This window comes from Salmo salar, chromosome ssa29, assembly GCF_905237065.1.
Source record: "Salmo salar chromosome ssa29, Ssal_v3.1, whole genome shotgun sequence".
In the NCBI taxonomy this organism is placed as follows: Eukaryota; Metazoa; Chordata; class Actinopteri; order Salmoniformes; family Salmonidae; genus Salmo; species Salmo salar.
This window is the reverse complement of record NC_059470.1, coordinates 14,052,463-14,078,874: the sequence shown is the minus strand read 5'-3', so window position 1 is coordinate 14,078,874 and position 26,412 is coordinate 14,052,463. Positions and strand designations below refer to the sequence as shown.

The 26,412-nt window shown below is 42.0% G+C and overlaps 1 protein-coding gene across 2 annotated transcripts in view; it reads right to left on the bottom strand.

The window, feature by feature from the left end:
* Window positions 1-26,412, bottom strand: part of LOC106590193 (protein disulfide-isomerase TMX3) — a 56,010-nt gene that overhangs the window by 3,653 nt on the left and 25,945 nt on the right. For both annotated transcript variants that reach the window (XM_014180931.2, XM_045711027.1), the window contains exons 10-15: window positions 14,291-14,389; window positions 13,527-13,584; window positions 13,234-13,287; window positions 10,691-10,747; window positions 5,351-5,480; window positions 4,160-4,228 (exon numbers count right to left, since the gene is read on the bottom strand). In XM_014180931.2, coding sequence (XP_014036406.1) covers window positions 4,160-4,228; window positions 5,351-5,480; window positions 10,691-10,747; window positions 13,234-13,287; window positions 13,527-13,584; window positions 14,291-14,389 — 467 coding nt within the window. The remainder of the gene's footprint in view (window positions 1-4,159; window positions 4,229-5,350; window positions 5,481-10,690; window positions 10,748-13,233; window positions 13,288-13,526; window positions 13,585-14,290; window positions 14,390-26,412) is intronic.

The window sequence follows — 26,412 nt, the reverse complement described above, 5'->3', positions numbered from 1 at the left end:
AGACTCAACAAAAATAACGTCATCCTTCTTTCCTATTACAGATTTTAGTGAGGCATGCTTGAACTTCACACAAAGAAACTGTGAAACTTCAATACAACATTTCAAAAAGGTAATTTTAAACAAAAAAAAATAAACTGATTTCCCTTTTCCCCCCATCAGGTGACCATTTTTCCATCAATTTATTTTTCCTGCCAGATTACCATTTTTCTAAATATAATCTATCATTTTCTTTTCCATTTGAGGGTACCTTTAAGGTTTATTCTTGGTTTGGGTATAGTCTACTTTCTGTATAGCATTACGCTACTACATCCCATTTTCATTCATATCACACAGTCAGTCAAATAAACACTAGTCCTCCCTGTTACGAAACCAACTAGCTAGCCTACTGACTTCATACACTCGCTAAGTCTAGGGGTCCTAGGCCTAGCTATAACCTGATTTGATGTGTGCGGACCATGATGTATGCATCTGCCGAGGAGACAGCAACCTTACTTGGGTCCAGGGCTAGCTCAGTCTTGACTCCTTTGTCAGCCAGCTCAAACAAGTTATGGATGTTGAAAGTGGTGACAAAAATATATAAATACAAAAAAGAAAACTACACAAAGACATGCCCCAAAAAATAACGATTCAAACCAAAAGCCCAAATGGCCCTCAAACTGCAGCAGCCTCACGGCTATGCAAGCTGCCACACTGACTGATTACCCACACCTGTGCACAATCAACACTTAACAAAACTTCCTGGCAGAGCACAACACCTGACCCAGTTGGTGCTGTCACCTGGGGATGGAGTGTGAAAGTGGTAGTGTAGTGTCTAATTGTACTATAAGAACAGCTCAAAGAAAGATTTATTTTCTATCCTTACTCATTCCCTTCCCTCTCTTTCTGTCATCTTTTCTCTCTGTCACGGTTGCCACTTCCTTTTTCAATACACCACTCTTCTATTGATGAGTCATCTCCTTGTCATACTGGTAACTATCAGGGGAATAATAGTGGGCCTTATGACACATACTAGGGATGCACGATATATCGGTGAACATATCAGAATCGGCCAATATAAGCTAAAAATGCCAACATTGGTATCGGCCCAAGTCTAGTTTAACTGATGTCGTGCATACCTATATAACATAGGTTCATGACGTAATGACGCCATGTAAAATGTTGCGCTATACGTGCAACACAGCATTCCTAAACTAGCCCACAATGTATGATGTGTGGAGTAACAAAGAGTAACAAAATTTCAGCGAGACAAATCAAAAGCGAAATCCATTAAAGCCAAGATAATGGAATTCATTGCCCTTGACAATCAACCGTTCTCTGTCATGGGTGATGTTGGTTTTCGCCAACTGGTCAAGCCCCGATACACACTACCAAGTGCGCTATTCTTCAGATGTTGCCCTAACGGAGTTACACAGTAATAGCGTCACTGCTATTAACTTCACCACATACATACTATGGAACGTCGTTTGGGTCTTTGCGTGTCAAAAAAGATACAGTAGCACTGTCAAAGCTGTACAAAAAAAGCTAACCTCAGCCACGAACGATGTGTTTACAATACCGCGTTGGTAATAAAGCACAATTTGTTCGACCGCAACTTCTGGGGTAGCTAGCTTTAGCTTGGTACCTAGCTAGCACCAATACAACCAGCTTGAAAACAATGACCAGAAGAACCTGCAGTCATTTTCATTATTCTTAGCAATGATTTAGGAATCCTTGTGAGTAAGTATTAGCTAGGTTGCCACTTATTGTTCGCCTATTGAAATTGAACTTCAGTTCATGAAAATAACTAGCTGGTCAGCAACTTAACCCGTTATGGCTAGGGGGCAGTATTTTCACGGCCGATTAAAAAAACGTACCCGATTTAATCTGATTATTACTCCTGCCCAGAAACTAGAATATGCATATAATTATTACCTTTGGATAGAAAACACTCCAAAGTTTCTAAAACTGTTTGAATGGTGCCTGTGAGTATAACAGAACTCATTTGGCAGGCCAAAACCTGATTAGATTCTGTACAGGAAGTACCCTGTCTGACCATTTCTTGGCCTTGTTGATTATCTCTATCCAATACAGGGGATCTCTGATGTTACGTGACACTTCCTACGGCTCCCATGGGCTCTCAGAAGGCGGCAAAAAGCTGAATCGTGGCTTTGCAGGCTCTGGCTGAAAAACATTAGCGCGTTTGGATAGTGGCCAGTCACAGTACTATGAAACTCAGGCTCGTGCACGAGGGGATCCCATGCTTTTATTTTCTCTCTCTTTGTACGTATACACGCTTTCCCGGTCGGAATATTATCGCTTTTTTTAAGAGAAAAATGGCATAAAAATGTATTTTAAACAGCGGTTGACATGCTTCGAAGTACGGTAATGGAATATTTACAATTTTTTTGTCACGAAATGCGTCGTGCGCGTGACCCTTATTTACACTTCGGATAGTGTCTTGAACGCACGAACAAAACGCCGTTATTTGGATATAACTATGGATTATTTTGAACCAAACCAACATTTGTTATTGAAGTAGCAGTCCTGGGAGTGCATTCTGACGAAGAACACCAAAGGTAAATCAAACTTTTCTAATAGTAAATCGGAGTTTGGTCAGGGCTAAACGTGGTGGGTGTCAAAATAGCTAGCCGTGATGGCTGGGCTATCTACTCAGAATATTGCAAAATGTGCTTTCACCGAAAAGCTATTTTAAAATCGGACACCTCGATTGCACAAAGGAGTTCTGTATCTATAATTCTTAAAATAATTATGTTTTTTGTGAACGTTTATCGTGAGTAATTTAGTAAATTCACCGGAAGTGTTCGGTGGGAATGCTAGTTCTGAACGTCACATGCTAATGTAAAAAGCTGGTTTTTGATATAAATATGAACTTGATTGAACAAAACATGCATGTATTGTATAACATGTCGTCCTAGGCGTGTCATCTGATGAAGATCATCAAAGGTTAGTGCTGCATTTAGCTGTGGTTTTGTTTTTTGTGACATTATATGCTAGCTTGAAAAATGGGTGTCTGATTATTTCTGGCTGGGTACTCTGCTGACATAATCTAATGTTTTGCTTTCGCTGTAAAGCCTTTTTGAAATCGGACAGTGTGGTTAGATAAAGGAGAGTCTTGTCTTTAAAATGCTGTAAAATAGTCATATGTTTGAAAAATTGACGTTTTTGTATTTTTGAGGAATTTGTCATTCGCGCCACGCCTATCATTGGATATTGGAGCAGGTGTTCCGCTAGCGGAACGTCTAGATGTAAGAGGTTAAACCTGTTGCCCAAAGCTAACGTTATAATCTGGCTAGTGAGGCTCGACCACACTGGGTTATGTGTTGTGAAGCTAGCCACAATAAGGATTAGGCACAATAGTGGAATTTGCGGTTTGCCTTCAAAATAAAAACGTCATTGACAGTAATGCAAATGAATACAAATAGTAGAATTATGCCATACTTTTATTTTGAAGGCTAACCGCAAAGTCCACTAATGTGGCTAATCCTTATTGTGGCTAGCTTCACATAGATGGGTCCGCCCACCATTAATCAAATAAGAGACGTCTTAGGAATTAGGGTTATTTTAGATGATGACACCAAGTATATAGTTAGCTAACTATAGCTACTGAAACATATGTCGTGTTATTTGATGTGTATATCTTTTTCGACACGCAAAGACCCAAACGGCGTTCAATAGAAATCCTGGTTGAGAATGATACGACTGAACAAATGAACAACGAAACATCACAGCAAGTAAGTGAAAGAAATAGGTTTTGTGTCCATATGTGTGTAACTATTTAACTGTACTAGAATGCTTAAAAGGCTGCTAAAATTGTAAATATCGGTTATCGGCATCAGGTTTTTTGGCAAGGAAAATATTGGATATCGGTATCGGCCAAAAATCGGTGCATCACTAACATACTGTAGCTAGCTACACAGGATATTGTACAGAGGGCTGTTTCCCTCCATATTCTACTTGTTATTCAGAAAATATCATGAGAAATATTATTCAAATGAAAAACGGCAACCAAATGTTGTTTTTTCTTAAATGTTTTGGAGACATCACGACAGCATACATTAAACTTATGCTGCATACATGGCCAATTTATCCTCCCACAATCATCTTGTTTTCCCATTTCCCCCTGCAATTTGCCTAATGCTGATTGTGCCCAGCCACTCACCATAATGGTGGACTTGGCGTCGAAGGCCACTCGTTTGACCCTCTGGAACATGCCGTCTCCTCCCTGGGCCTGAGGGGAAACACACAGGCAGAGGATGTGGTGTTAGAGTGGAGCACTGGGGAGACTGGAATGTGAGTGAGAGAGAGAGAGAGAGAGAGAGAGAGAGAGAGAGAGAGAGAGAGAGAGAGAGAGAGACATCAGCCTGCCAGCGCTTCCTCATTAGAGTCTTTGACAGCATAGCAGCCATGAGGTGAGCTGGCACAAGCCTGGGGAACAGAACAGGGTTCTCACTCTCCACTGCTGTTTACTTGGTGGGGTTTTGGTTTGTTTTGCCAGGTGAAAAATAACCCTGCTGAACGCTCTGGGAAAGAGAAGGACTTCCGTTGTATTTGGATTACGGTTTTATTCATCTTTGACTTTATAATAAACAAGAGGGGGAAAGGATGTCACTTTTTCCAGCCGCCATGTAGTGGATTCAATGATGTATAGAAACCCCTGATGGCTGATGCTATGTATTGGCCATTGAGAGGCTTTAAAGCCACCGGTCGGTCATATTGGCCCTCCCTAGTAGGAGCAGTCCTCCATAGGAATTAATGGAATCCTACAGTATTTCAATTACATGTATTTAAGTATTTGGTTGTTGGAGTGGGGATAGTTACATAAGTCATCTCTAAATATTATACTTTAAGGAATTTAAAAAAATTAAGGAATTAAAATATATTTTTTTATTTGTATGTTTAGCTCACATAATATCATTTAAAAGTATGCATTAAGGTGTCTCTAATAGAATGAATAGGGGGAAAAAATAATAAAGATGGAGGCATGGTGGCTTCAACACAGCACCCCCTATATGTCATCTAGTGTACATAAGTCATTTAGTGGAATATATTATATGCCAAATACTGACACTGTAAATAAATATTTAGGAGCCAGAGTAATGGCAGAAAGGCTATGTAGAAGAAAAACGATTCAACATGACTGTCAATCTCAATAAAGGATATTGCCAAAGAGTCCATCCAGTCTCATTGGAATTCCTTGGATAAATAAAGACTAAACAAAACATGGACAGCTGCACAAACAATTTGAGCTTTCTGTTGCAGTTAGAATGGTCAAATAAATAGGGGAAGGGAAAAGAAAACCAGCTGGAGCCAAAATGGCGGAGGGGAGTCAGAGAAGAGTGGAGTTGTGGACCTGAGCGGAGCCGTCTAGAACACTGTTGATGAAGTGAACCAGCTGCTCCAGGGTCTCCACGGGCTCGCTGGGCAGGAAGTACTGCTCATTAGACGTGTTGAGGATGATGATGGACGGCACTGACACCTCGCTGTGGGGGAGAGAGAAAGAGGAAGAGGAGATTATCATTCTAAAAAAGGTCACAGAGATATGGCAGATAACCAATTCAGAAGATAAACTATGCAGCAAAATGTCAATCTCAATAAAGGATGATTGCAATCGTTCGACTGCAATCATTTTTGCAGCGGAAGGATTGAGGTACAGGCAGGTGAAAGAAATAGATTGGAGGGTTGGAGCAGGGATTGAACCCCAGTCTATGGTGAGGAGAGCAGTATATGTGTTTAAGCCAGGAGCATTAGCACTAGACCACGGACTCGGCCATGTACACTGCAATCTAAGCTCACATGTCCCAATTTGACCCCTAGGTCTTCAGATTTGACCTCCAGCACCTATTTCGAGACACTGGAATGTAAAAGTTTTCTATTTTTATATACTGCAGAATATCCCTCTACGCATATCATATAGGGCCAGGAGTTTTTCTGACCATGTGAGCTGACCAGAGAAAACTCAGGGCCCCACTTATCAAATCAAATTTTATTTGTCACATGCGCCCGAATACAACAGGTGACTGTGATTACAGGGCTACAGTAGGCAGGAGGCACTGGGCCAGTGGGAGGTCAGGGGTGAGGGCTCTCCATTTCAAGCGCACACACTACCTCTATCAAATCAAATCCCATTTTGTTTCTCACATGCGCCGAGTACAACCTTACCGTGAAATGCTTACTTACAACAATAACCAACAATGCAGTTAAGAAAATAGATTTAAGCAAATATTTACTAGAGTAAAACATTTAATACGAGAAGTAACACAAAATAACTATAATGCGACTATGTACAGGGGGTACCGGTACCAAGTCAATATGCGGGGGTACAGGTTATTGAAGGTAATTTGTACATGTAGGTATGGGTAAAGTGACTATGGATAGACAAACAGCGAGTAGCAACAGTGTAAAAATAAATTGTTCAGCTGTCTTATGGCTTGGTGGTAGAAGCTGTTAAGGAGCCTTTTGGCTCTCCGGTACCGCTTGCCGTGCACTAGCAGAGAGAACAGTATGACTTCAGTGACTGGAGTCTTTGACAATTTTTTGGGCCTTCCTCTGACACCGCCTAGTATATAGGTCCTGGATGGCAGGAAGCTTGGCCCCAGTGATCTATTGGGCTGTACGCACTACCCTCTGTAGCGCCGTACGGTCGGATGCCGAGGAGTTGCCATACGATGCGGTGATGCAACCAGTCAAGATTCTCTTGATGGTGCAGCTGTAGAACTTTTTGAGAATCTGGGGACCCATGCAAAATCTTTTCAGTCTCCTGAGGGGGAAAAAGGCGTTGTTGTGCCCTCTTCACAACTTTCTTGGTGTGTTTGGACCATGATAGTGTGTTGGTGATGTGGACACTAAGGAATTTGAAACTCTCGATCGGCTCCACTACAGCCCCGTCGATCTGAATGGGGCCGTGTTCGGCCCTCCTTTTCCTGTAGTCCACAATCATCTCCTTTGTCTTGCTCGTGTTGAGGGAGAGGTTGTTGTCCTGGCACCACACTGCCAGGTCTCTGACCTCCTCCCTATATGCTGTCTCATTGTTGTCGGTGGTCAGGCCTACCATCGTTATGTCGTCAACAAACTTAATGATGGTGTTGGAGTCGTGCTTGGCCACGCAGTAGTGGGCGAACAGGGAGTACAGGAGGGGACTGAGCACACATCCCTGATGGGCCCCCGTGTTGAGGATCAGTGCGGCAGATGTGTTGTTGCCTATCCTTACCACCTAGGGTCGGCCCGCCAGGAAGTGCAGGATCCAGTTGCAGAGGGAGGTGTTTAGTCCCACGGTCCTTAGCTTAGTGATGAGCTTTGTGGGCACGATGGTGTTGAACGCATATCATCCATGATGCCAATTAAATGGTAGATTATAGTGTAAGAAGCACAAGAAACAAAAATAACAAAGAAGCTTTATAGTCAAGATGGGATACACAGCTCTTTTCTTTTCGATGCGGCTCGACTTTTCTTGAGGGCATTGGTATTTGGTATGGATGAAAGGCAATGCGATGCAGAGTTTTTGGAGTGTCATCTTGATCTTTATGCAAACAGTGTGCGACTCTGGCGGCATCATGGGGCCACAGTTAAAGGAACCTTTACAAATTAGAGCTGACAACTGAATCAGAGGGAGTCCAGCACTGGGTGGCCACACAGCTGAGGTGACATATACAGTGTCACACAGACACACAGTGTAACCCAGAAGATCAGACACAACTGCACAGCTCAACTGAGAGAAGGCACACGTATAGATACAATGTACACGTGCGTGCGCACACACACACACACACACACACACACACACACACACAACACACACAACTACACAGACCAGCTGAGATGAAGCATGTTGTGCATCACTGTGCACACCGCAGCTGAGCTTAGGCACACAAGCTGCGCACACACACTAGCTTTGTAGACAGCCCTCCACTACACCACCATTAGCCTGTCTGGAGTTGTGCATGCACACACACACGCCCCCCATCCACAAACCCTACGTGAGTACTCCATCTGACATTCAGCCGAGAACCAACAGATGGCAGACATTTTGAATCAACATGGATTAGCCCATTCACCTTTCAGAGAGCAGACTGCTGGGGCTTTTCAGCAGCACTTCCACTCTCACTCTGCCTGCTTTGCCCATGCATATTGCAGAATGGCTCTCAGTCATAGCAACGGCCATTACGGAGAGTGCGAGAGTCGCCACGGCTCTGGCTCCTCCAGTTTCCACCCAAACACAATGCAATGAATGCATACCAGATGCCCGGCTGTGATGTTGCAGCAGCATTGCTAAGGCGCTAATCCTATACTCAGACGGGCAGAAACACTAAAACCAGCCTCAGACGTTAAACTACATTGGACTAGGGAGTGTGCGTGCTTGCGCGTGTGTGTGTGTCTGCCAGATATGACTGGGCGCTTCTCGCTGCCAGAGAAGGAGCCCAGTAATCTGTGTGATGAAGGAGGGGAGGATAAAAAGCCATCAGATTTATTTCCCTGGCCTTCCTAAAGGAGCGGGATTAGTGGCCATTGACAGGCCGGGATTTTATTCCTCAAAGGAGGCCAATTAATCCTGGGCAAACTCGGTCCAGGGCCGTCCAAAAGAATCAGACACACACGCGCAAGCACATATATACACAAGCATCCAAACAACTGTGTAATCACTACCCACCCTATTCACATGTTAATATGTATGTCTATTATAATCCCCCATCACAGTATCAGCATTACACATAGATACACACACAGTGTACTTCGATCACAGACATATTCACAGTAACACATTTGCTGTCATCACAAACACACTCTGTAAGCCCCTGGTGTGATTAAAAGAGCATGATTACTGTAATCTCCCTCACATAAACAATAACATTCCGAGGTATTTAAACCCCCCCCCCCCCCTCCCCCCTCTCCACATACACTAGGGTTGTCATGATGCTAATATCGCAATTCATCCGAAATACCGTGTTAAGGAAACAAAAACATGAAGCAGACTTGTTTTTGGAGGAAAACAGTCAATGTTGAAAAAAGATATAGATTTTACAGAAAGTGATTTTTTTCAAGGACCATCTAAATCAGTCTGCTCTGTGTTTACTTTTTTGCCATGGAAAATCTGGTATCACGACAACCCTAACCACACACACACACGCTTTGGTCACGCTCATATTAAAAAAGACTAACCAGGTGAATCCAAAACGAAAGCTATGATCCCTTATTGATGTCACCACGTCAATCAGTGTAGATGAAGGGGAGGAGACAGGTTAAAGAAGGATTTTTAAGCCTTGAGACATGGATTGTGTATATGTGCCATTCAGAGGGTGAATGGCCAAGACAAAAATATGTAAGTGCCTTTGAACAGGGTATGGTAGTAGGTGCCAGGCACACTGTTTTGTGTCAAGAACTGCAACACTGCTGTGTTTTTGACATAGTTTTCTCTGTGTATCAAGAATGGTTCAGCACCCAAAGGACATCCAGCCAACTTGACCCAACTGTGGGAAACATTGGAGTCAACATGGGCCAGCATCCCTGTGGAAGGCTTTTAATACCTTGTATAGTCTATGCCCCAATGAATTGAGGCTGTTCTGAGGGCAAAGGGGGGTGCAACTCAATATTAGGAAGGTGTTCCTAATGTTTGGTATACTCCATGTATGTATGTATGTATGTATGTATGTATGTATGTATGTATGTATGTATGTATGTATGTATGTATGCATGTATGTATGGTTGCATGCATACATACATACATTACACACACACACACACACCCCATGTCCTGTGCCCCCGCTGCGCTCCTGCTGGCCCTGCCAGGCTTGGCGGTCCGGGCTAATTAACAGTGTGGTGGTGTCAGAGCAGCGGCAGCACAGGCCTCTCAGAGCATGACACCACACCACGCAGCAGCGAGCCCTGTCACGCAGCTCCATACTGGGGCTTACTGCATCATTAGCACAGCTCTCCCTCTGACAGCCATTAAAGCACAGGCCCAATAAGACTCTAATCCACCAGTTTCATAGGTAAACCTGGCAGGGAGCTAGCATTAGTGATGGGGAAAAAAATAAAAAGATAGTTACATATCGGGATGTTATTTTTTACAATATATTGTATCGTTTTGACAATGTCGCAATATTTTTGCGCTAGTTGGCTGTACCTGCACCAAAAGCGGCAGTATTTGTCCTTCATAGCTTGTTCTCGATCTTCTTTTTAAATAGGGAGCCATTTTGTTTTTAGCACTTTTATTTCCCTGACTGATCAAAACTCATTCTCATGGCTCTCTCTTGTCCCTCTGCAGCAGACATATGGTAAGCAATATGTTTGGAACGTCGAATCGCACTAAAATCACAGTATCGAATCGCAATACATATAGAATCGTGAGAATCGCAATACATATCGTATCAGCACCTAAGTATCATGGTAATTCTGGCAATTCCCAGCCCACTAAAGTCCCGGGTAATTGACGGATCCAACAGAGTGCATTTTAATAGCGGAGGCCGACTTTAAATTGCGGTTTTATGGAGTCTGACAGTGTGAGGTTACTGCGGTAGCCTAGGAAACCTGAGAAGGGAGTAGGGGGAAGAGAGGAGGCGGCAGTAGAAGGGAGGAGGAAGAGACAGGAAGGTGGTGGTAGAAGAAAGGGGTGGTAGAGGAGAGAAGGAGGAGAGGAAGTACAGAAGAGGAGGTAAAGAAGCAGAGAGATGGAGGAGAAAAAGGAGGAGACGCTCACCCCATAATGAGGCTGTTGATGTAGTCGTTTCCATCCATGTGGCCAAACTGGAAGTCTCTGGGGAGACAGAACAAGACAAGCAACAAAGTGAGACACAACATGCATACAAACGAGCTCATTTATGACAAACAACTCATCATAAGACCAACAAAATTAAAGGAGACCAACTCATATAAGCATTGCTATCCTAACAAGAGTCATAACACAAGACCTAGTTTCCTATGAAGACTGAACCAAGGACTCCCTTCTCTCTCCAACGGCACGTAATAGCGAAATAACACAAAATTCCCATCTTCTTTCCAAAAAAGTATCGGATGATTTACCTAAAAACGGTAAGGCAGAGGAAGGAAGAATTCCATTTGTATCTCATTGTGTTGTTCTGTGTTGGCGCCTGTGTGATGCATTGTGGGAAGAAAGCAGGAGATAGGGATGGAAGGGGACTAACCCAGTAATTTGCACTGAGAGACGGATTATGGCCGCCTCAACATATATATTACATTCATATTGAATCATGGTTCCATCTGGAACACCTGTCCCCTGGGTGCCAAACGATACAGCCGGTGACAATATCAATGACATGTTTATGAAGACACTCAACTATTATTAAACCCGATCTAATCTGGTTAGGCTGAAGCTCAGTCAGATAATATTGGGCTAAAGACTGAGTACTTGAAAGAAGTGAGGCTTGTTGAATTCTTATTCTAAGATACCAAGCAATTGTGAGATATTACTCTTACCCAAGAGGAAGCTAGTTTATGGACTTCAATGAATGAATTCAGTGTGCGTGTGCGTACATGTGAGAGACTTTTGGAAGAATATATTATACACATTTTATGTGGCGAGCGTGTCTATAAATGTCAGTTCATCATAGCAATCACCATAGCTCTCCCCGCTCAACCGCATAAATATTGCTGTCTCCCTCCCGTTCCCCCTGTCTTCACCTCCCTCTACCTCCCTCCCACTCTCTTTTCAACTCCCTGCTGTGCAACAGACCCACAACGCTAACTCACAATCACTCAAATACATATATCCCCAAACCATAGCACACAGACACACACACCTAGCCAGCACCCAAACACACACAGAGAGAATAACACACACCACACACACACGTCTCCTTGGGTAGTCTCCTCTCAGAGATTGCATTTATCGCTCTGTCACACTGTTGCGGATGGAGGGCGAGCTGAATGCCACAGTATTCATTACCGCCCTCACACACCGCCTCACTCATCCAAATGACATCTATCTGCATCAGTCGCCTGCCCTCCGTGTCTGCCTCAGTCTCCGTGTCTGCCTCAGTCTCCGTGTCTGCCTCAGTCTCCGTGTCTGCCTCAGTCTCCGTGTCTGCCTCAGTCTCCGTGTCTGCCTCAGTCTCCGTGTCTGCCTCAGTCTCCGTGTCTGCCTCAGTCTCCGTGTCTGCCTCAGTCTCCGTGTCTGCCCAACAGAAGGGGCACTAACGAGGGAGGTGTGACGTAATTACAACGAGCCATCTAGCATTTAGGTTGTGTCAAAGCACTGGGCTATAATCTAACTGTAAATCAGGGGAGTGTGATGACTTCAAAAACAAGGCGCGATAGCGTGGCAGATAGTCTAACTGATGATAGGGATCTGTGAAATTCAATCAGCTCTAATGTGGCTGCCTGGAGAGGAGAAGAAACACTTTGATCATAGAGATTTTAGATAATACCTCTTCATTTAGCTAGAGGGCCAGCACCAGTGAATTAACTAGTAAAGAGAAAGAGCAATATGGAGTGTGTGCCAAATATGGTGAGATTCTGTACATTGACACTAATATGTATGACTATGTATGGGACGAGGGTCTATACTACAGCGAATGCATTTGATGTGCGTGTTCGTACGCATCAGCCTTATGAAACCCCATTTGGAGTTTGTTGCGAGGTAGATCACTTCTTAATTAAAGCTAAATGAATCCATTGTACGCACCATTCTGTAATGTAGCGTTCCATTCACACTGGTGATAGTTTAATAAGGTATTCTTACAGGAGAACAAAGTCTCGTGAGGTAATAAGTTCCTCCAACTGTGCAGCGACTGACAGCTCCAGAGGAGCGCCTATTTTTGGTAAGCCTGACATTTTGCATAATTACCTCCCCACTGATACTGAATGAAACCAGACATGTCCTCAAAGAAGTATAGCTGGTTAGGCTGTCTCCCCACAGCGATCCCTTGTAATGTGTGTGTGTGTGTATACACTTGTTCTTCTATCCTCGTGGGGACCTGAAATCTCCAAATGTTCCCACAAGGATAGTAAAACAAGGACCATAAAGACAAAGACTATTTTAAGCTTAGGGGTTAAGTTTATAGAGTTAAAATAAGGGGTAGAATTAGGGGGTAGATTTAGGATTAGAGTTAGGGGTTAAGGTTAGGGATTAGAGAAAATAGGATTTTGAATGGAAATACATTTTAGGTCAGCCACAAGGACAGAAAATGAACGTTTGTGTGTGTGTGTGTGTGTGTGTGTGTGTGTGTGTGTGTGTGTGGTTATGAATATATGAATGACTCATCTTCATCCAAACACTCTTACCTGTTAAAATGCTCCCTGTATTCCTTTGCCACTCTCTGAATCAGAGTCTTTAATCTAACAGACAAATCAACAACAAAAAAGAGAGAAAGGTACCACATTAGTTCACATCAGTCCACATCGTGACGCTCTTCCCACATGCATCAATTTGTGGGCAATCCAAACAATAAATGCAGCGCTTATCTTTAGTTGAAAAAGCTGGGCGTTTTTAAATGCCGCCGCAGCGGTTTCCATGGAAGCGTGCGATTGTAATTTGTCTAGCAGCACTAGGCTTTAATTTCAATGTTCTTTTGTACCTGCCGCTTTCCTCTGTCGGGTCTTTCTCGTCGATGACTGCAATCGCCACCAATTTGCCTGTAGAGGGAGAGAGGGATTACAAATCACACTCGCAAACAGACAGAAGAAGAGAAGGCGGGAGGACAATAGCCTGAAGATAAAAGGCTTTGGGGGAGATATCGCACATCACTACAGAAGCAGCTAAAACAAAAGAAAGCACCAACCAAGGTTTCAATTCATTTGTCATTCTGCATTTGGTGACTTCTTGGTGGTTCTAGAACCAGTGTGCGGAGGCTATTCAGGTGCAGTAGAAGGGGAAGAAGCCCATAAGAACAAGAGAAATGGACTCATAAAACAACTGCCATACAACTTAAGATGGGTGTACATGTATTGTTCAGTGTTCAGGCTTGTGGACTGATGCAGGAAGGAAGCACTTGGTTGGAAATGGTAAGAACTGCTCCGCCCTCTGCTGGCGTGTCATGTAGCATTACATGACAAAGCCTTGGTTGAGGTTATTATGTTGAATGTAATGATAGGATGCAATACGGGGGGGGTGGAACAATCCCAAATCGACCCCTTGACTCTGTGCACTTGTGGAGATCTGAGAGACTTTGATTGGTGTAAGCAATAGGGTAAAACGTCCACCTAGAGGGCAAGTTGGAGCTATTACCAAATTGCTTACACCTGTCAAATCCATCTAGATAGCCACAAGTGCACAGGATCATGGAAAAGGACTATACTGTGCTTGTCAGTATGTTGGTAGAGTACAGAATGTATACTGTACCGGTCTCTCCCAGTTCATACAGGGTGAAGCCATCGATCTGCAGGTAGCTCTGAAATCGCTCTTTGTTAACCCAGGAAGACAAGCCACCGTCCACGTACTCTGCAATTACAGAGAATAACAAGACAACAGAGAAATGTCAAGCATTGATGATCAATTGAGAAAACAACAGTTTACAGCGAATGGTTCAATTGAGTATTGACGCGTGGTTGGGAAGTAGAAGGTCAGACTAATTACTTACTTACTTACTACCTGTTGATATTCGCTATGTGAGGAAGACAAGCTCGCACGCACGCACAGTTTCCCACACATCCAGACACTACAAAGAGGGCCACATACAGTGCAGATGTGGCTGGACCATCGACGCCACCTTTACTCAAGCTAGTCCTATACTGAACTGCATCATCATCATCATCATCATCCAGCTGTGGAAGACCATTATCATTTTTTATTTTTAGATTTTGTATGAAAATCGCAATATAAAATAGATATATTATTATTATTATTATTATTATTATTAGGACGTGCTATTGGACCAGTGTTCTGACAGATATCTGTCTAAGGGTGAAGTGGTCTGGTAGGATACATTTCAGAACTGCTGCTTACTATAAACTTTAGTAGTATACTGCAGTATACTATACCGCATACTGTAATAACACTTGATTACGTAATGTTTACTTTGGTATTTTTAGATCGATTGGACTGCTAGATAACTTTTCTGCTAACTGCTAGCGTTGTCGATGCCGTTTTGATTTAAACGTGCTGTCCCTGGGCAGCTCATGCCGTGGATTTCCTCTGAGGTTCCCACTCGATCGTGTAGTGCTTACTATAGAACTTTGTAATATACTGTAGAATACTATACTCCACACTGTAGTCTCTTGATAGATTGATTTGACTATTTAAAAACACAAATACAAGCACAAAAGTGGATACAATGCATTAAAAATACAAAATAAGTTTAAAATGTAGGGATGCACGATATAAATCAGTAAGCATATCGGAATCGGACAATATTAGCTAAAAATGCCAACAATGGCATCGGCTCTTTGTATATATATATAAATAACGTCGATGTGCAAAACCGATGTCAAAGCTGACGTGCATACCTGTATAACGTAGGTAGATGACGTAATGATGCCACAAAAAAAAATACAGCGCAACACAGCATTCCTAACCTAGCCCACAATGTCTGCTGTGTGGATCTATTTTGAAGTTTCAAAGGAAGATAACAAAAAGGCCCGTATGAGGGTGACCGGTAGCGTAGTGGTTAGAGTGTTGGGCCAGTAACCAAAAGGTTGCTAGATAAAATCCCCGAGCTGATAACGTAAAAATCTGTTGTTCTGCCCCTGAACAAGGCAGTTAACCCACTGTTCCTAGGCCGTCATTGTAAATAAGAATGTCTTTACTGACTTGCCTAGTTAAATAAAAAGGTTAAAATAAAAACGTTTGTTCTGCTATTAGTGAAATATTTCAATACCACTACTCATTTGAAAGTGCAACACCCCCAGACGTTCAGCGACTACTTAGAACAAAAGCAGAAAAAAACTAAGAGCACACTTCCAACAACTAAACAAGTTCAAGTCGAGCAGTCATTTGAAAGAGTAAGAACATTTCAGCTAGACAACTCAAAAGGTCGAAATCCATTAACGCCAAGATTATGGAATTCATTGCCCTTGACAATCAACCCTTCTCTGTCGTGGACGATGTTGGCTTTCGCCGACTGGTCGAGCACATTGAGCCCCAGTTCACACTACCACATTCTCAGATGTGCCCTACCGAAGTTAAACAGTATTGTTGAAACGCACATCCATGAGTTACTTGCTATGGGCGTCACTGCTATTAGCTTCACGACTGACATTTGGACCAGCGATGTCAGCCCCATGAGCATGCGGAGTCTGACAGCACAGTGGGTCGACGAGGATTTCGTAATGAGGAAAGCCGTATTGCAAACTCAATGTGCTGGTTCTCATATTGCTGCTGCCATTTCAATGGCATTTGAGAACATGTTTGAAACTTGGAAAATCCCCAAGAACAAAGTACACGCTGTGCTACGTGATAATGGCTTTGGAAGAATGTGGAGTCGCCAGTTTGCCATGCATGGCACACACGCTGCAACTGGATGGGAACATGTTTTGGCCCAACGCAGCATATCTGACACAGTGGCAACAGGTAGGAAGATAGTGGGTCATGTTAAACAATCACAGCTAGCATACAGCCGCCTGCAAGCAATACAGGAGCAGCTTGGACTGAAAACAAAAAGGCTTAAGCAAGACGTTTCCACCAGATGGAACAGTACTTTTTACATGATGGAGAGCCGTTTCCCCATCCTAGCTAAAGCTGTGTGCAAGTATCTTGGTGCTCCCTGTACTAGTGTGGACAGCGAGTGCCTTTTCAGTGCGGCTTCACACATTGTAGACAAAAAAAAATAAACAGACTCTCGTGACAAAGCCGAGAAGGTCCTTTTTGTGAAGAAAAACCACCCCCAAATGTTAAAATTGGAAAAAGCCCAATGGCTTTTCTTTTGTTTATTCGTGGCTGGTATAGGTCAACATTTTCATTTAATTTAAAACAAACCATTTTTGTTATTTTGTTAATTTCCTAAATGAAAGATGAGATGTGTTGGAAATTTGCTCACATTTTACTAGTCAAGTCAGTTGATCACATTTGAAAAGTTTAAGTTGTGCCATTTATAGCAGTTTATGAAATAACCTAGAGAGAGTCATTTTTCAAGCAGTTAAAGCTAAAATGATTAACTGCATTTTAGTTTAAACCAATATTTATTTCAAAGCATTTTTTAGTTTCTCCATACGGTCAAGATTGGATAGTAAGAAGAGCCACCAACAACTTAACCATCTTTGTAATATTTGTGTCATGAATATCTGTTGTGTGATAAAATACATTCAAGGATTTGTCATTTACAAGTTATTAAACAATCTGTTACTAACTGAACTAATGAACATATGAAACTTTGTTACAACTATTTAACTGTACTGGAATGCTTAAAAGGCCGCTATCGGTATCGGCCAAAAATGTCATTGTCACGTGTGCTCCCTCTCCGGCCTCTAAGTCACCAGGCTGCTCATTATGGCGCACACCTGTCACCATCATTACGAACACACATCAGACTCACCTAGACTCCATCACTTCCCTGATATATATATATATATATATATATATATATTATCACTCCCTTTGGTTCCTTCCCCAGGCATTATTGTTTCTGTTTCATGTCTGTGCGTTGTTCGTGTTTCTTGTTTTGTATTATGTTGCGTTTATTTATTCAAAAACTCACTCCCTGAACTTGCTTCCTGACTCTCAGCACACATCGTTAGTCATATTGGTGCATCCCTATTAAAATGTATTTCCATTGTTTTCCTAGTTCACATTTCCACCTAACCCACATGAAAAAAATGCTAAAGCCATTGCAATAATGTCCTTTTGTTTTCAGTGGGTTTGTTGGGAGAGGCTTTGCTGGTTTGAGGTCCAGGCAGTTTACTGGCAGCGCCCTCCAATCAGTTGACTGTCTAAATAAAGTAATATGTATTTATAAAATATCAATTGTTTATGTAAATGCAGTGGTTAACTGTTTATTTTCTACCATCAGAAGTACAGTACTGTTTGTCACCGTTTTTAGTCATCTGAATCTAAAAGCACTGTTGTCTCTCAGAAAGCCATCTAGTGGAAGTAACAGATCTAATAAGTCCCTTTGGTGTACTCTTAATGCATGTTGTGTCAAATAAGCAAACCTAATTCTCTAAGCTTTAAAGTACATTTTCTTGCAATTCTACATTTAGCCATGTCTAATGTGTATTCATATGATATTTGAGGGGGGCCACTGCGCTAAGCCAGCACTTCAACTTAAAATCAGCCCTGTAGTCTATAACCTGGTCAAGTTAATAAACTTTACTTGTTCTTTATATCTGACTCTGAAATGCTTACCTATAAATGGGCCTAGAACCTAAAGTTTAGATGTTACAATTGTAATACAAATGTTACATTTTTGCTGAAGTGTTGTCTGGTCTGTTACATTGCTCAGAACTGTTGAATCAACTCAATAGGTGGCCTGTCACGAACCAGTGTGTCTTATGTTCTGGTTGAGGTGTTCCCCTCAACAAACAGTAACTGGAGTAGTCTGGTAGTTGTGCCATTTTAGCTAAGGTGTTACTACAATATACTACGGTCATGTCCGCAAAAACACTAGAGTAAATACTAGTCACGTAGGCGAAAACACTACAGTAACTAAACAGTATACTACAGTCATGTCTGCAAAAGCAGTACAGTAAATACTATAGTTTATATAATACTACAGTATTTAGACTAGTATACTATATTATTTTTTCATGTGGGTGTGCGGTGTCAAAGCTGGCATGTTGTGGATCAGGGTGGCTAAAAACATCTGGCGGAAATGGTAACGCAAATAGTTTTCCAAACATGAAAACAGTTTTGTTGACGCACAATTCTATGAATGAACAACATCAGACCGAAGATGTAATTTAAGCATTTTAGAAGAGTCTGATTCACAAGATAACGAACACAGGTCTCAAATTCTACTGTGCAACTGTGTAGGCCTGGATTCTTTTCACACTGTGACATCTGGATGAATAATACCCTCCCTCTCCCCCGACCTTATTAGCCTAACAATTTTGTTTCTGTATACAACCACACTGGTGAATGACTCAGAGCAAAAAAATGCCATTCACACTCAGGAAGTAGCTAGTCTGAGCTCTTTTCAATTTTACAGTGCATGCATAACTCCCCCGCTTCATTAAAACCGCAATGACAGATTGTCATATTCAACACTACAATTTCCTGAGTGCAAACCAACCCCATGTTGTTTTTCTTTTTCTGTGACCCCTTTTCATTTTTCTTAATTGGGGGTTACAGGTACAATATACAAGGAAAAGAAACAAAAATAAGTGATCCTCCACCCCTAACCTCCCATCCCATTCACCCAACCCAGCCTCCCATGCGAGCACAGAAAACATTCCACATACCACCCCTTCCCCAGCAATGACAGTAAAATAAAACAAAAATGTAATGCATATATACAAACATATACAGTACCAGTCAAAAGTTTGGACACACCTACTCATAACAGGGTTTTTCCTCTTTCAATTAACAGGTGTGCCTTGTTATAAGTTTAATTTGTGGAATTTCTTTCCTGCTTGAGACAATCAGTTGTTGTGACAAGGTAGGGGTGGTATACAGAAGATAGCCCTATTTGGTAAAAGACCAAGTCCACATTATGGCAAGAACAGCTCAAATATGCAACGAAAAACGACAGTCCATCACTACTTTAAGTCAATGCGGAACATCCCAAGAACATTTTGAAAGTTTCTTGAAAGTTTCTTCAAGTGCAGTCACAAAAACCATCAAACGCTATGATGAAACTGGCTCTCATGAGGACCGCCACAGGAAAGGAAGACCCAGAGTTACCTCTGCTACAGAGGATAAGTTCATTGGAGTTCACTGCACCTCAGATTGCAGCCCAAATAAATGCTTCAGAGTTCAAGTAACAGACATCAACAACAACTGTTCAGAGGAGACAGTGTGAATCAGGCCTTCATGGTCGAATTGCTGCAAAGAAACCATTACTAAAGAACACCAATAAGAAGAAGGAAACTTGCTTGGGACGAGAAACATGAGTAATAGACATTAGACCGGTGGAAATCTGGGTCCAAATTTGAGATTTTTGGGGAGGGAATATATATTTAGACTATTGTATGTACACACATTGGTCCTACCATTGTTGCTTCTGTCTGTAAAAGTATGGGTTTATTCGTCTTCTTTTTTGTGAGACGCAGAGTAGGTGAACGGATAATATCCGCATGTGTGGTTCCCACCGTGAAACATGGAGGGGTGATGGTGTGGAGGTGCTTTGCTGGTGACACTGTCAGTGATTTATTTAGATTTCAAGGCGCACTTAACCAGCATGGCTACCACAGCATTCTGCAGCGATACACCATCCCATCTAGTTTGCGCTTAGTGGGACTATCATTTGTTTTTGAAGAGGACAATGACCCAACACACCTCCAGGCTGTGTAAGGGCTATTTGACCAAGAAGGAGAATGATGGAGTGCTGCGTCAGATGACCTGGCGTCCACAATCACCCAACCTCAACCCAAATGAGGACGAGTTGGACCGCAGAGTGAAGGAAAAGCAGCCAACAAGTGCTCAGCATATGTGGGAACTCCTTCAAGACTGTTGGAAAAGCATTCCAGGTGAAGCTGGTTAAGAGAATGCCAAGAGCGTGCAAAGCAGTCACCAAGGCAAAGGGTGGCTAATTTGAAGAAAGTTTAAATAAACTTGCACTTAGGTTGGGGTCATTAAAACTCATTTTTCAACCACTCCACAAATGTATTGTTAACAAACTATAGTTTTGGCAAGTTGGTTAGGACAACTACTTTGTGCATGACACAAGACATTTTTCCAACAATTGTTAACATAGATATTATTTCACTTATAATTAATTCACTGTATCACAATTCCAGTGTGTCAGAAGTTTACATACACTAAGTTGACTGTGCCTTTAAACAGCTTGGAAAATTCCTGAAAATTATGTCATGGCCTCAGAAGCTTCTGATAGGCACATTTTTTAAATTCATTTTACCTTTATTTAACTAGGCAAGTCAGTTAAGAACATATTCTTATTTTCATTGACGGCCTAGGAACAGTGGGTTAACTGCCTTGTTCAGGGACAGAACGACAGATTTGTACCTTGTCAACTCGGGGATTCGAACTTGCAACCTTTCGGTTACTAGTCCAACGCTCTAACCACTAGGCTACGCTGCCGCCCCGATGTGTGTTTTTGACATCATTTGAGTCAATTGGAGGTGTACCTGTGGATGTATTTCAATGCCTACCTTTAAACTCAGTGCCTCTTTGCTTGACATCATGGGAAAATAAAAATAAAAATCAGCCAAGACCTCAGATTTTTTGTTGTTGTTGTAGACCTCCACAAGTCTGCTCCCAAGGATGGACCAATCTCCAAACACCTGAAGGTACCACATTCATCTGTACAAACAATAGTACGCAAGTATAAACACCATGGGACCACGCAGCCGTCATTCCGCTCAGGAAGGAGACGCGTTCTGTCTCCTAGAGATGAACGTACTTTAGTGCGAAAAGTGCAAATCAATCCAGAACAACTGCAAAAGGACCTTGTGAAGATGCTGGGGGAACAGGTACAAAAGTATCTATATCCACAGTAAAACAAGTACTATATCGACATAACCTGAAAGGCCGCTCAGAAAGGAAGAAGCCACTGCTCCAAAACAGCCATAAAAAAGAGACTACGGTTTGCAACTGCACATGGGGACAAAGATCGTACTTATTGGGGAAATGTCCTCTGGTCTGATAAAACAAAAATAAAACTGTTTGGCCATAATGACCTTTTGTTATGTTTGGAGGAAAAACGGGGGAGGCTTGCAAGCCGAAAAACACAATCCCAACCGTGAAGCACGGGGCTGGCAGCACCATGTTGTGGGGTGCTTTGCTGCAGGAGGGACTGGTGCACTTCACAAAATAGATGGCATCATGAGGACGGAAAATTATGTGGATATATTGAAGCAACATCTCAAGACATCAGTCAGGAAGTTAAAGCTTGGTCGCAAATGGGTCTTCCAAATGGACAATGACTCCAAGCATACTTCCAAAATTGTGGCAAAATGGCTTAAGGACAAAAAAGTCAAGGTATTGGAGTGGCCATCACAAAGCCCTGACCTCAATCCCATAGAACATTTGTGGGCAGAACTGAAAAAGTGTGGTCAAGCAAGGAGGCCTACAAACCTGACTCAGTTACACCAGCTCTGTCAGGAAGAATGGGCCAAAATTCACCCAACGTTTTAGAACACCTCCATTTTTATAAAAGTTCACACAGTTTGTCTTCATGTACTCTGAAATTAAAGCATAGAACAAATAATCAACTGGAGACAGAAAATAAATCAGGGAATCTTTTTGTTTAACAAAATGTTATCGTCAAAGTAGCCACCTTTTGCAGACATAACAGCCGAACACACTCATGGCATTCTTTCTACAATGGAAATCAAATATCGTTCGGAAAGTTCTTCCCAACAGTGTTGCAGAAGTTCCCACAAATGTGTTGCACTTGTAGGTTGCTTTGCTTTCACCCTTCTGCCCAGTTCATCCCAAACCAGCTCGATGGGGTTTAAGTCTGGAGACTTTGCTGTCCATTTGATGTGCTGACCATTCCATGATTTGAAGCCTACAGTCTACTTCTTTTCTTATAAGGTACACTACAGTTCAAAAGTTTGGGGTCACTTAGAAATGCACTTTTTTTTTTTTTTTTAAAGCACCTTTTTTGTCCATTAAAATAACATCAAATTGATCAGAAATACAGTGTAGACATTGTTATTGTAAATTACTATTGTAGCTGGAAACGGCAGATTTTTTATGGAATATCTACATAGGCGTACAGAGGCCCATTATCAGCAACCATCACTCCTGTGTTCCAATGGCACGCTGTGTTAGCTAATCCAAGTTCAAAAGGCTAATTGATCTTTAGAAAACCCTTTTGAAATTATGTTGGCACAGCTGAAAACTGTTGTACTGATTAAAGAAGTAATAAATCTGGCCTTCTTTAGACTAGTTGAGTATCTGGAGCATCAGCATTTGTGGGTTTGATTATAGGCTCAAAATGGCCAGAAACAAAGAACTTTCTTCTGGAACTCATCAGTCTATTCTTGTTCTGAGAAATGAAGGCTATTCCATGCGAGAAATTGCCAAGAAATTGCCAAGAAACTGAAGATCTCGTACAATGCTGTGTACCACTCCCTTCACAGAACAGCACAAACTGGCTCTAACCAGAATAGAAAGAGTGGGAAGCCCTGGTGCACAACTGGGCAAGAGGACAAGTACATTAGAGTGTCTAGTTTGAGAAACAGACGCCTCACAATTCCTCAAATGGTAGCTTCATTAAATAGTACCTGCAAAACACCAGTCTCAATGTCAACTGTGAAGGGGCGACTCCGGGATCCTGGCCTTCTAGGCAAAGAAAAATCTATATCTCAGACTGGCCAATAAAAAGAAAAGATTAAGATGGGCAAAAGAACAGACACTGGACAGAGGAACTCCGCCTAGAAGGCCAACATCCCGGAGTTGCCTCTTCACTGTTGACGTTGAGACTGGTGTTTTGCGCTTACCTTTGTACCATTTCAGGTTATTCACTGGATTTAAACTGCTTAAATTTCAGTGAAAACTGGAAAAATGTGGGTGTTCTAAAACTTTTGACCGGTAGTACATTTGTGCAGGCTGCAATTGTTCCTTGACTAGCACCAATCATTCTCACTGTTGTTAATTCTAATGTTTTAACTTCTAATATTAACTGTTTCCACTGGCGAATTGGGAGAAAGGTGATTGCCATCTAAGAGCCAACATCTTTTTTTGTGGCAGTGCTGCCTGCTAGCAGTGCTACCTTCCAGCAGTAATCTTCTCTGATTGATTGAGAGATTCAAGGAGCCATCATCGTTGAGTAACACAGCAATATTTACATTCATGTACTTCGAAATGTATGTTGTAACTTTGTCCCAGAAGCATTTAATTGAAGGGCACTCCAACATCATATGAAGAAATGTGCCTAGCTGATTTGAAGGGACACAGTGAACAGTTAGAGCCAATTTCATCGTAAAATGTTTCCTTGATGTTAAATACAGTCTGTGAACAAAGGTTAAATGTTTGATGGTTCGGATTACGGGATGCCAAGGTCAAGTTTTTCCATATTCTGTTCCAGTTAAAGTGCTGTTCAGATTCACTTAGATCTGTGGATCATATTTTAATGGCTAGCTCAGAATATGAGCTTTCCAAAAGTAGATTATACATTATAGAGATCAGTCCTTTCGGGAACCCAGATAATTTATTTATAAATCCCATCGTTGGATGGTTCGGTAGTTGGGTTTCCCAAGAGTCCCTAGGCCAACATAGCTGACCTAAGTTGTAAATATAGAAAAAAAGGAGTTGCCTAGTAATGCGTCTTTCAAATCTTTACTGTCCATGATAATTGGTAAGGGTACAGATTACACATTTGGGAGGATGCAAAAGGCCGTCCTCCAGATCACAAGGCATTATTGTGAAATATGATATGTCTAACAACGTTGCAAATTTTTTTTTTTTTACCTTGACATGTGGAACAGGCATTTGAACGGAAAATACCTTATCTAGTTTCACCATCTGCCACTAGCAACAGTGAGCAGCGGGGAAGCAGAGCCAAGCTTGCCTACACTGTTCTCCCAGAGAAAGAAGCAGCACACGGGCACCGGATTAAATGATTGATGTCAAGTACAAGATTCCATTATGAAATGTTAAGTTAACAAGACCTCGTTGGGTAACACCAGCTGGCTAAAGAATAAAAATAATGCTGTAGGTGTGAACACATTTATAATAAGCTATTAGTAGGACTCCCTCCTACAGGAGATATGCGTTGACCACCCAACCATAATACCTGTAATAAACCTATGGACCATCATGGTCATACAATGCTAATACAAGTTCTCCTCATGTAGTCAAAAGCTAAGCTTTGGCTGCATACACTGTATGCAACGGTGAGTCATCTCTTTGCCGTTACATACTGTACAGTAGGTTATATGTAGTCTTAGCAAGACGTTCTTCATAGCACCGAGTCAGACGTGGGCAGACTGGCATTCCAGAAAGTTCTCTCCACAGCTGCTTGGCCTTTATAGACAGCAGGTGGGCAGGCGGCAGCTTGAAAGTTTATTCTCCCTCCCTACAGAAGCAGTGGGGGAGACAGAGAGGGAGAGAGGGTAGGCATCACGCTGAGTCCAGCAGCCTGACTGGGCCTCGTTCACCTTGAAACAAATTAGCTCGCGACTAGCGCTCGTCTCTGCCTGGGTCGAGCCCTGCAATCTCCACATACACCAACACGAGCCTGTCAGCCTGAGTTTCACAAATCAGGAGGGGTCGAGGGAGGGTGATAAGCCAGCGTATATAGTTTGAAAGTGAGATGCAGGTATGACATATGCCTGGTAAAGGAAGGTTAATGGTGGATTGTCCCTCTGAGACAAAGCAGACTGAAAAGGAGAGGAGGCTCGTGTTAAGGGCCTGACTACCAGGGCTATGTCACTAACACGGTAAAGGAGCACAACAAGCCAAAAGATGGGTTGGGATAGCTTTGCAACATCCATAGACCAGATTATAATGATATCTGGCATGAACATCAGCAAAGGAGAGAATGGTTACCGTGTGCTAGCAAATGATATGACAGGCAGGGCACACGACAGAAAATTGTGTGCAGTAGTGTTGTACGGTATACCAGTACCACGGTAATACCACGGTACCAAAACGTCATGATACTTATGATACCAACATTTCAGAATATAAGCATTTCGCTACACCTGCAATAAAATCTGCTAAATATGTGTATGTGACCAATAAAATTTGATTTTCATATGACACTACCAAGTTTTTCAGCCCTACCGATCTAAAGAACCGGTTGGCGCCCATTATAAAATGTTTATACAGTCAATTTTTTTAAATAAATTCAGTTGAATTTAAGCAAGTCACTAGTCTCTTGTATGCACAGATCCAATAATTAGAGGTCGACCGATCATGATTTTTCAACGCTGATACCGATTATTGGAGGCCCAAAAGAAGCCGATACCGATTAAAATCGGCAGATTTATTCATTTGTAATAATGACAATTACAACAATACTGAATGAACACTTATTTTAACTTAATATAATACATCAATAAAATCTATTTAATGAAACATGTTCAATTTGGTTTAAATAATGCAAAAACAAAGTGTTGGAGAAGAAAGTAAAAGTGCAATATGTGCCATGTAAAAAAGCTAACGTTTAAGTTCCTTGCTCAGAACATGAGAACATATGAAAGCTGGTGGTTCCTTTTAACATGAGTCTTCAATATTCCCATGTAAGAAGTTTTAGGTTGTAGGTATTATAGGAATTATAGGACTATTTCTCTCTATACGATTTGTATTTCATATACCTTTGACTATTGGATGTTCTTATAGGCACTTTAGTATTGCCAGTGTAACAGTATAGCTTCCGTCCCTCTCCTCGCTCCTACCTGGGCTCGATCCAGGAACACATCAACAACAGCCACCCTCGAAGCAGCGTTACCCATGTAGAG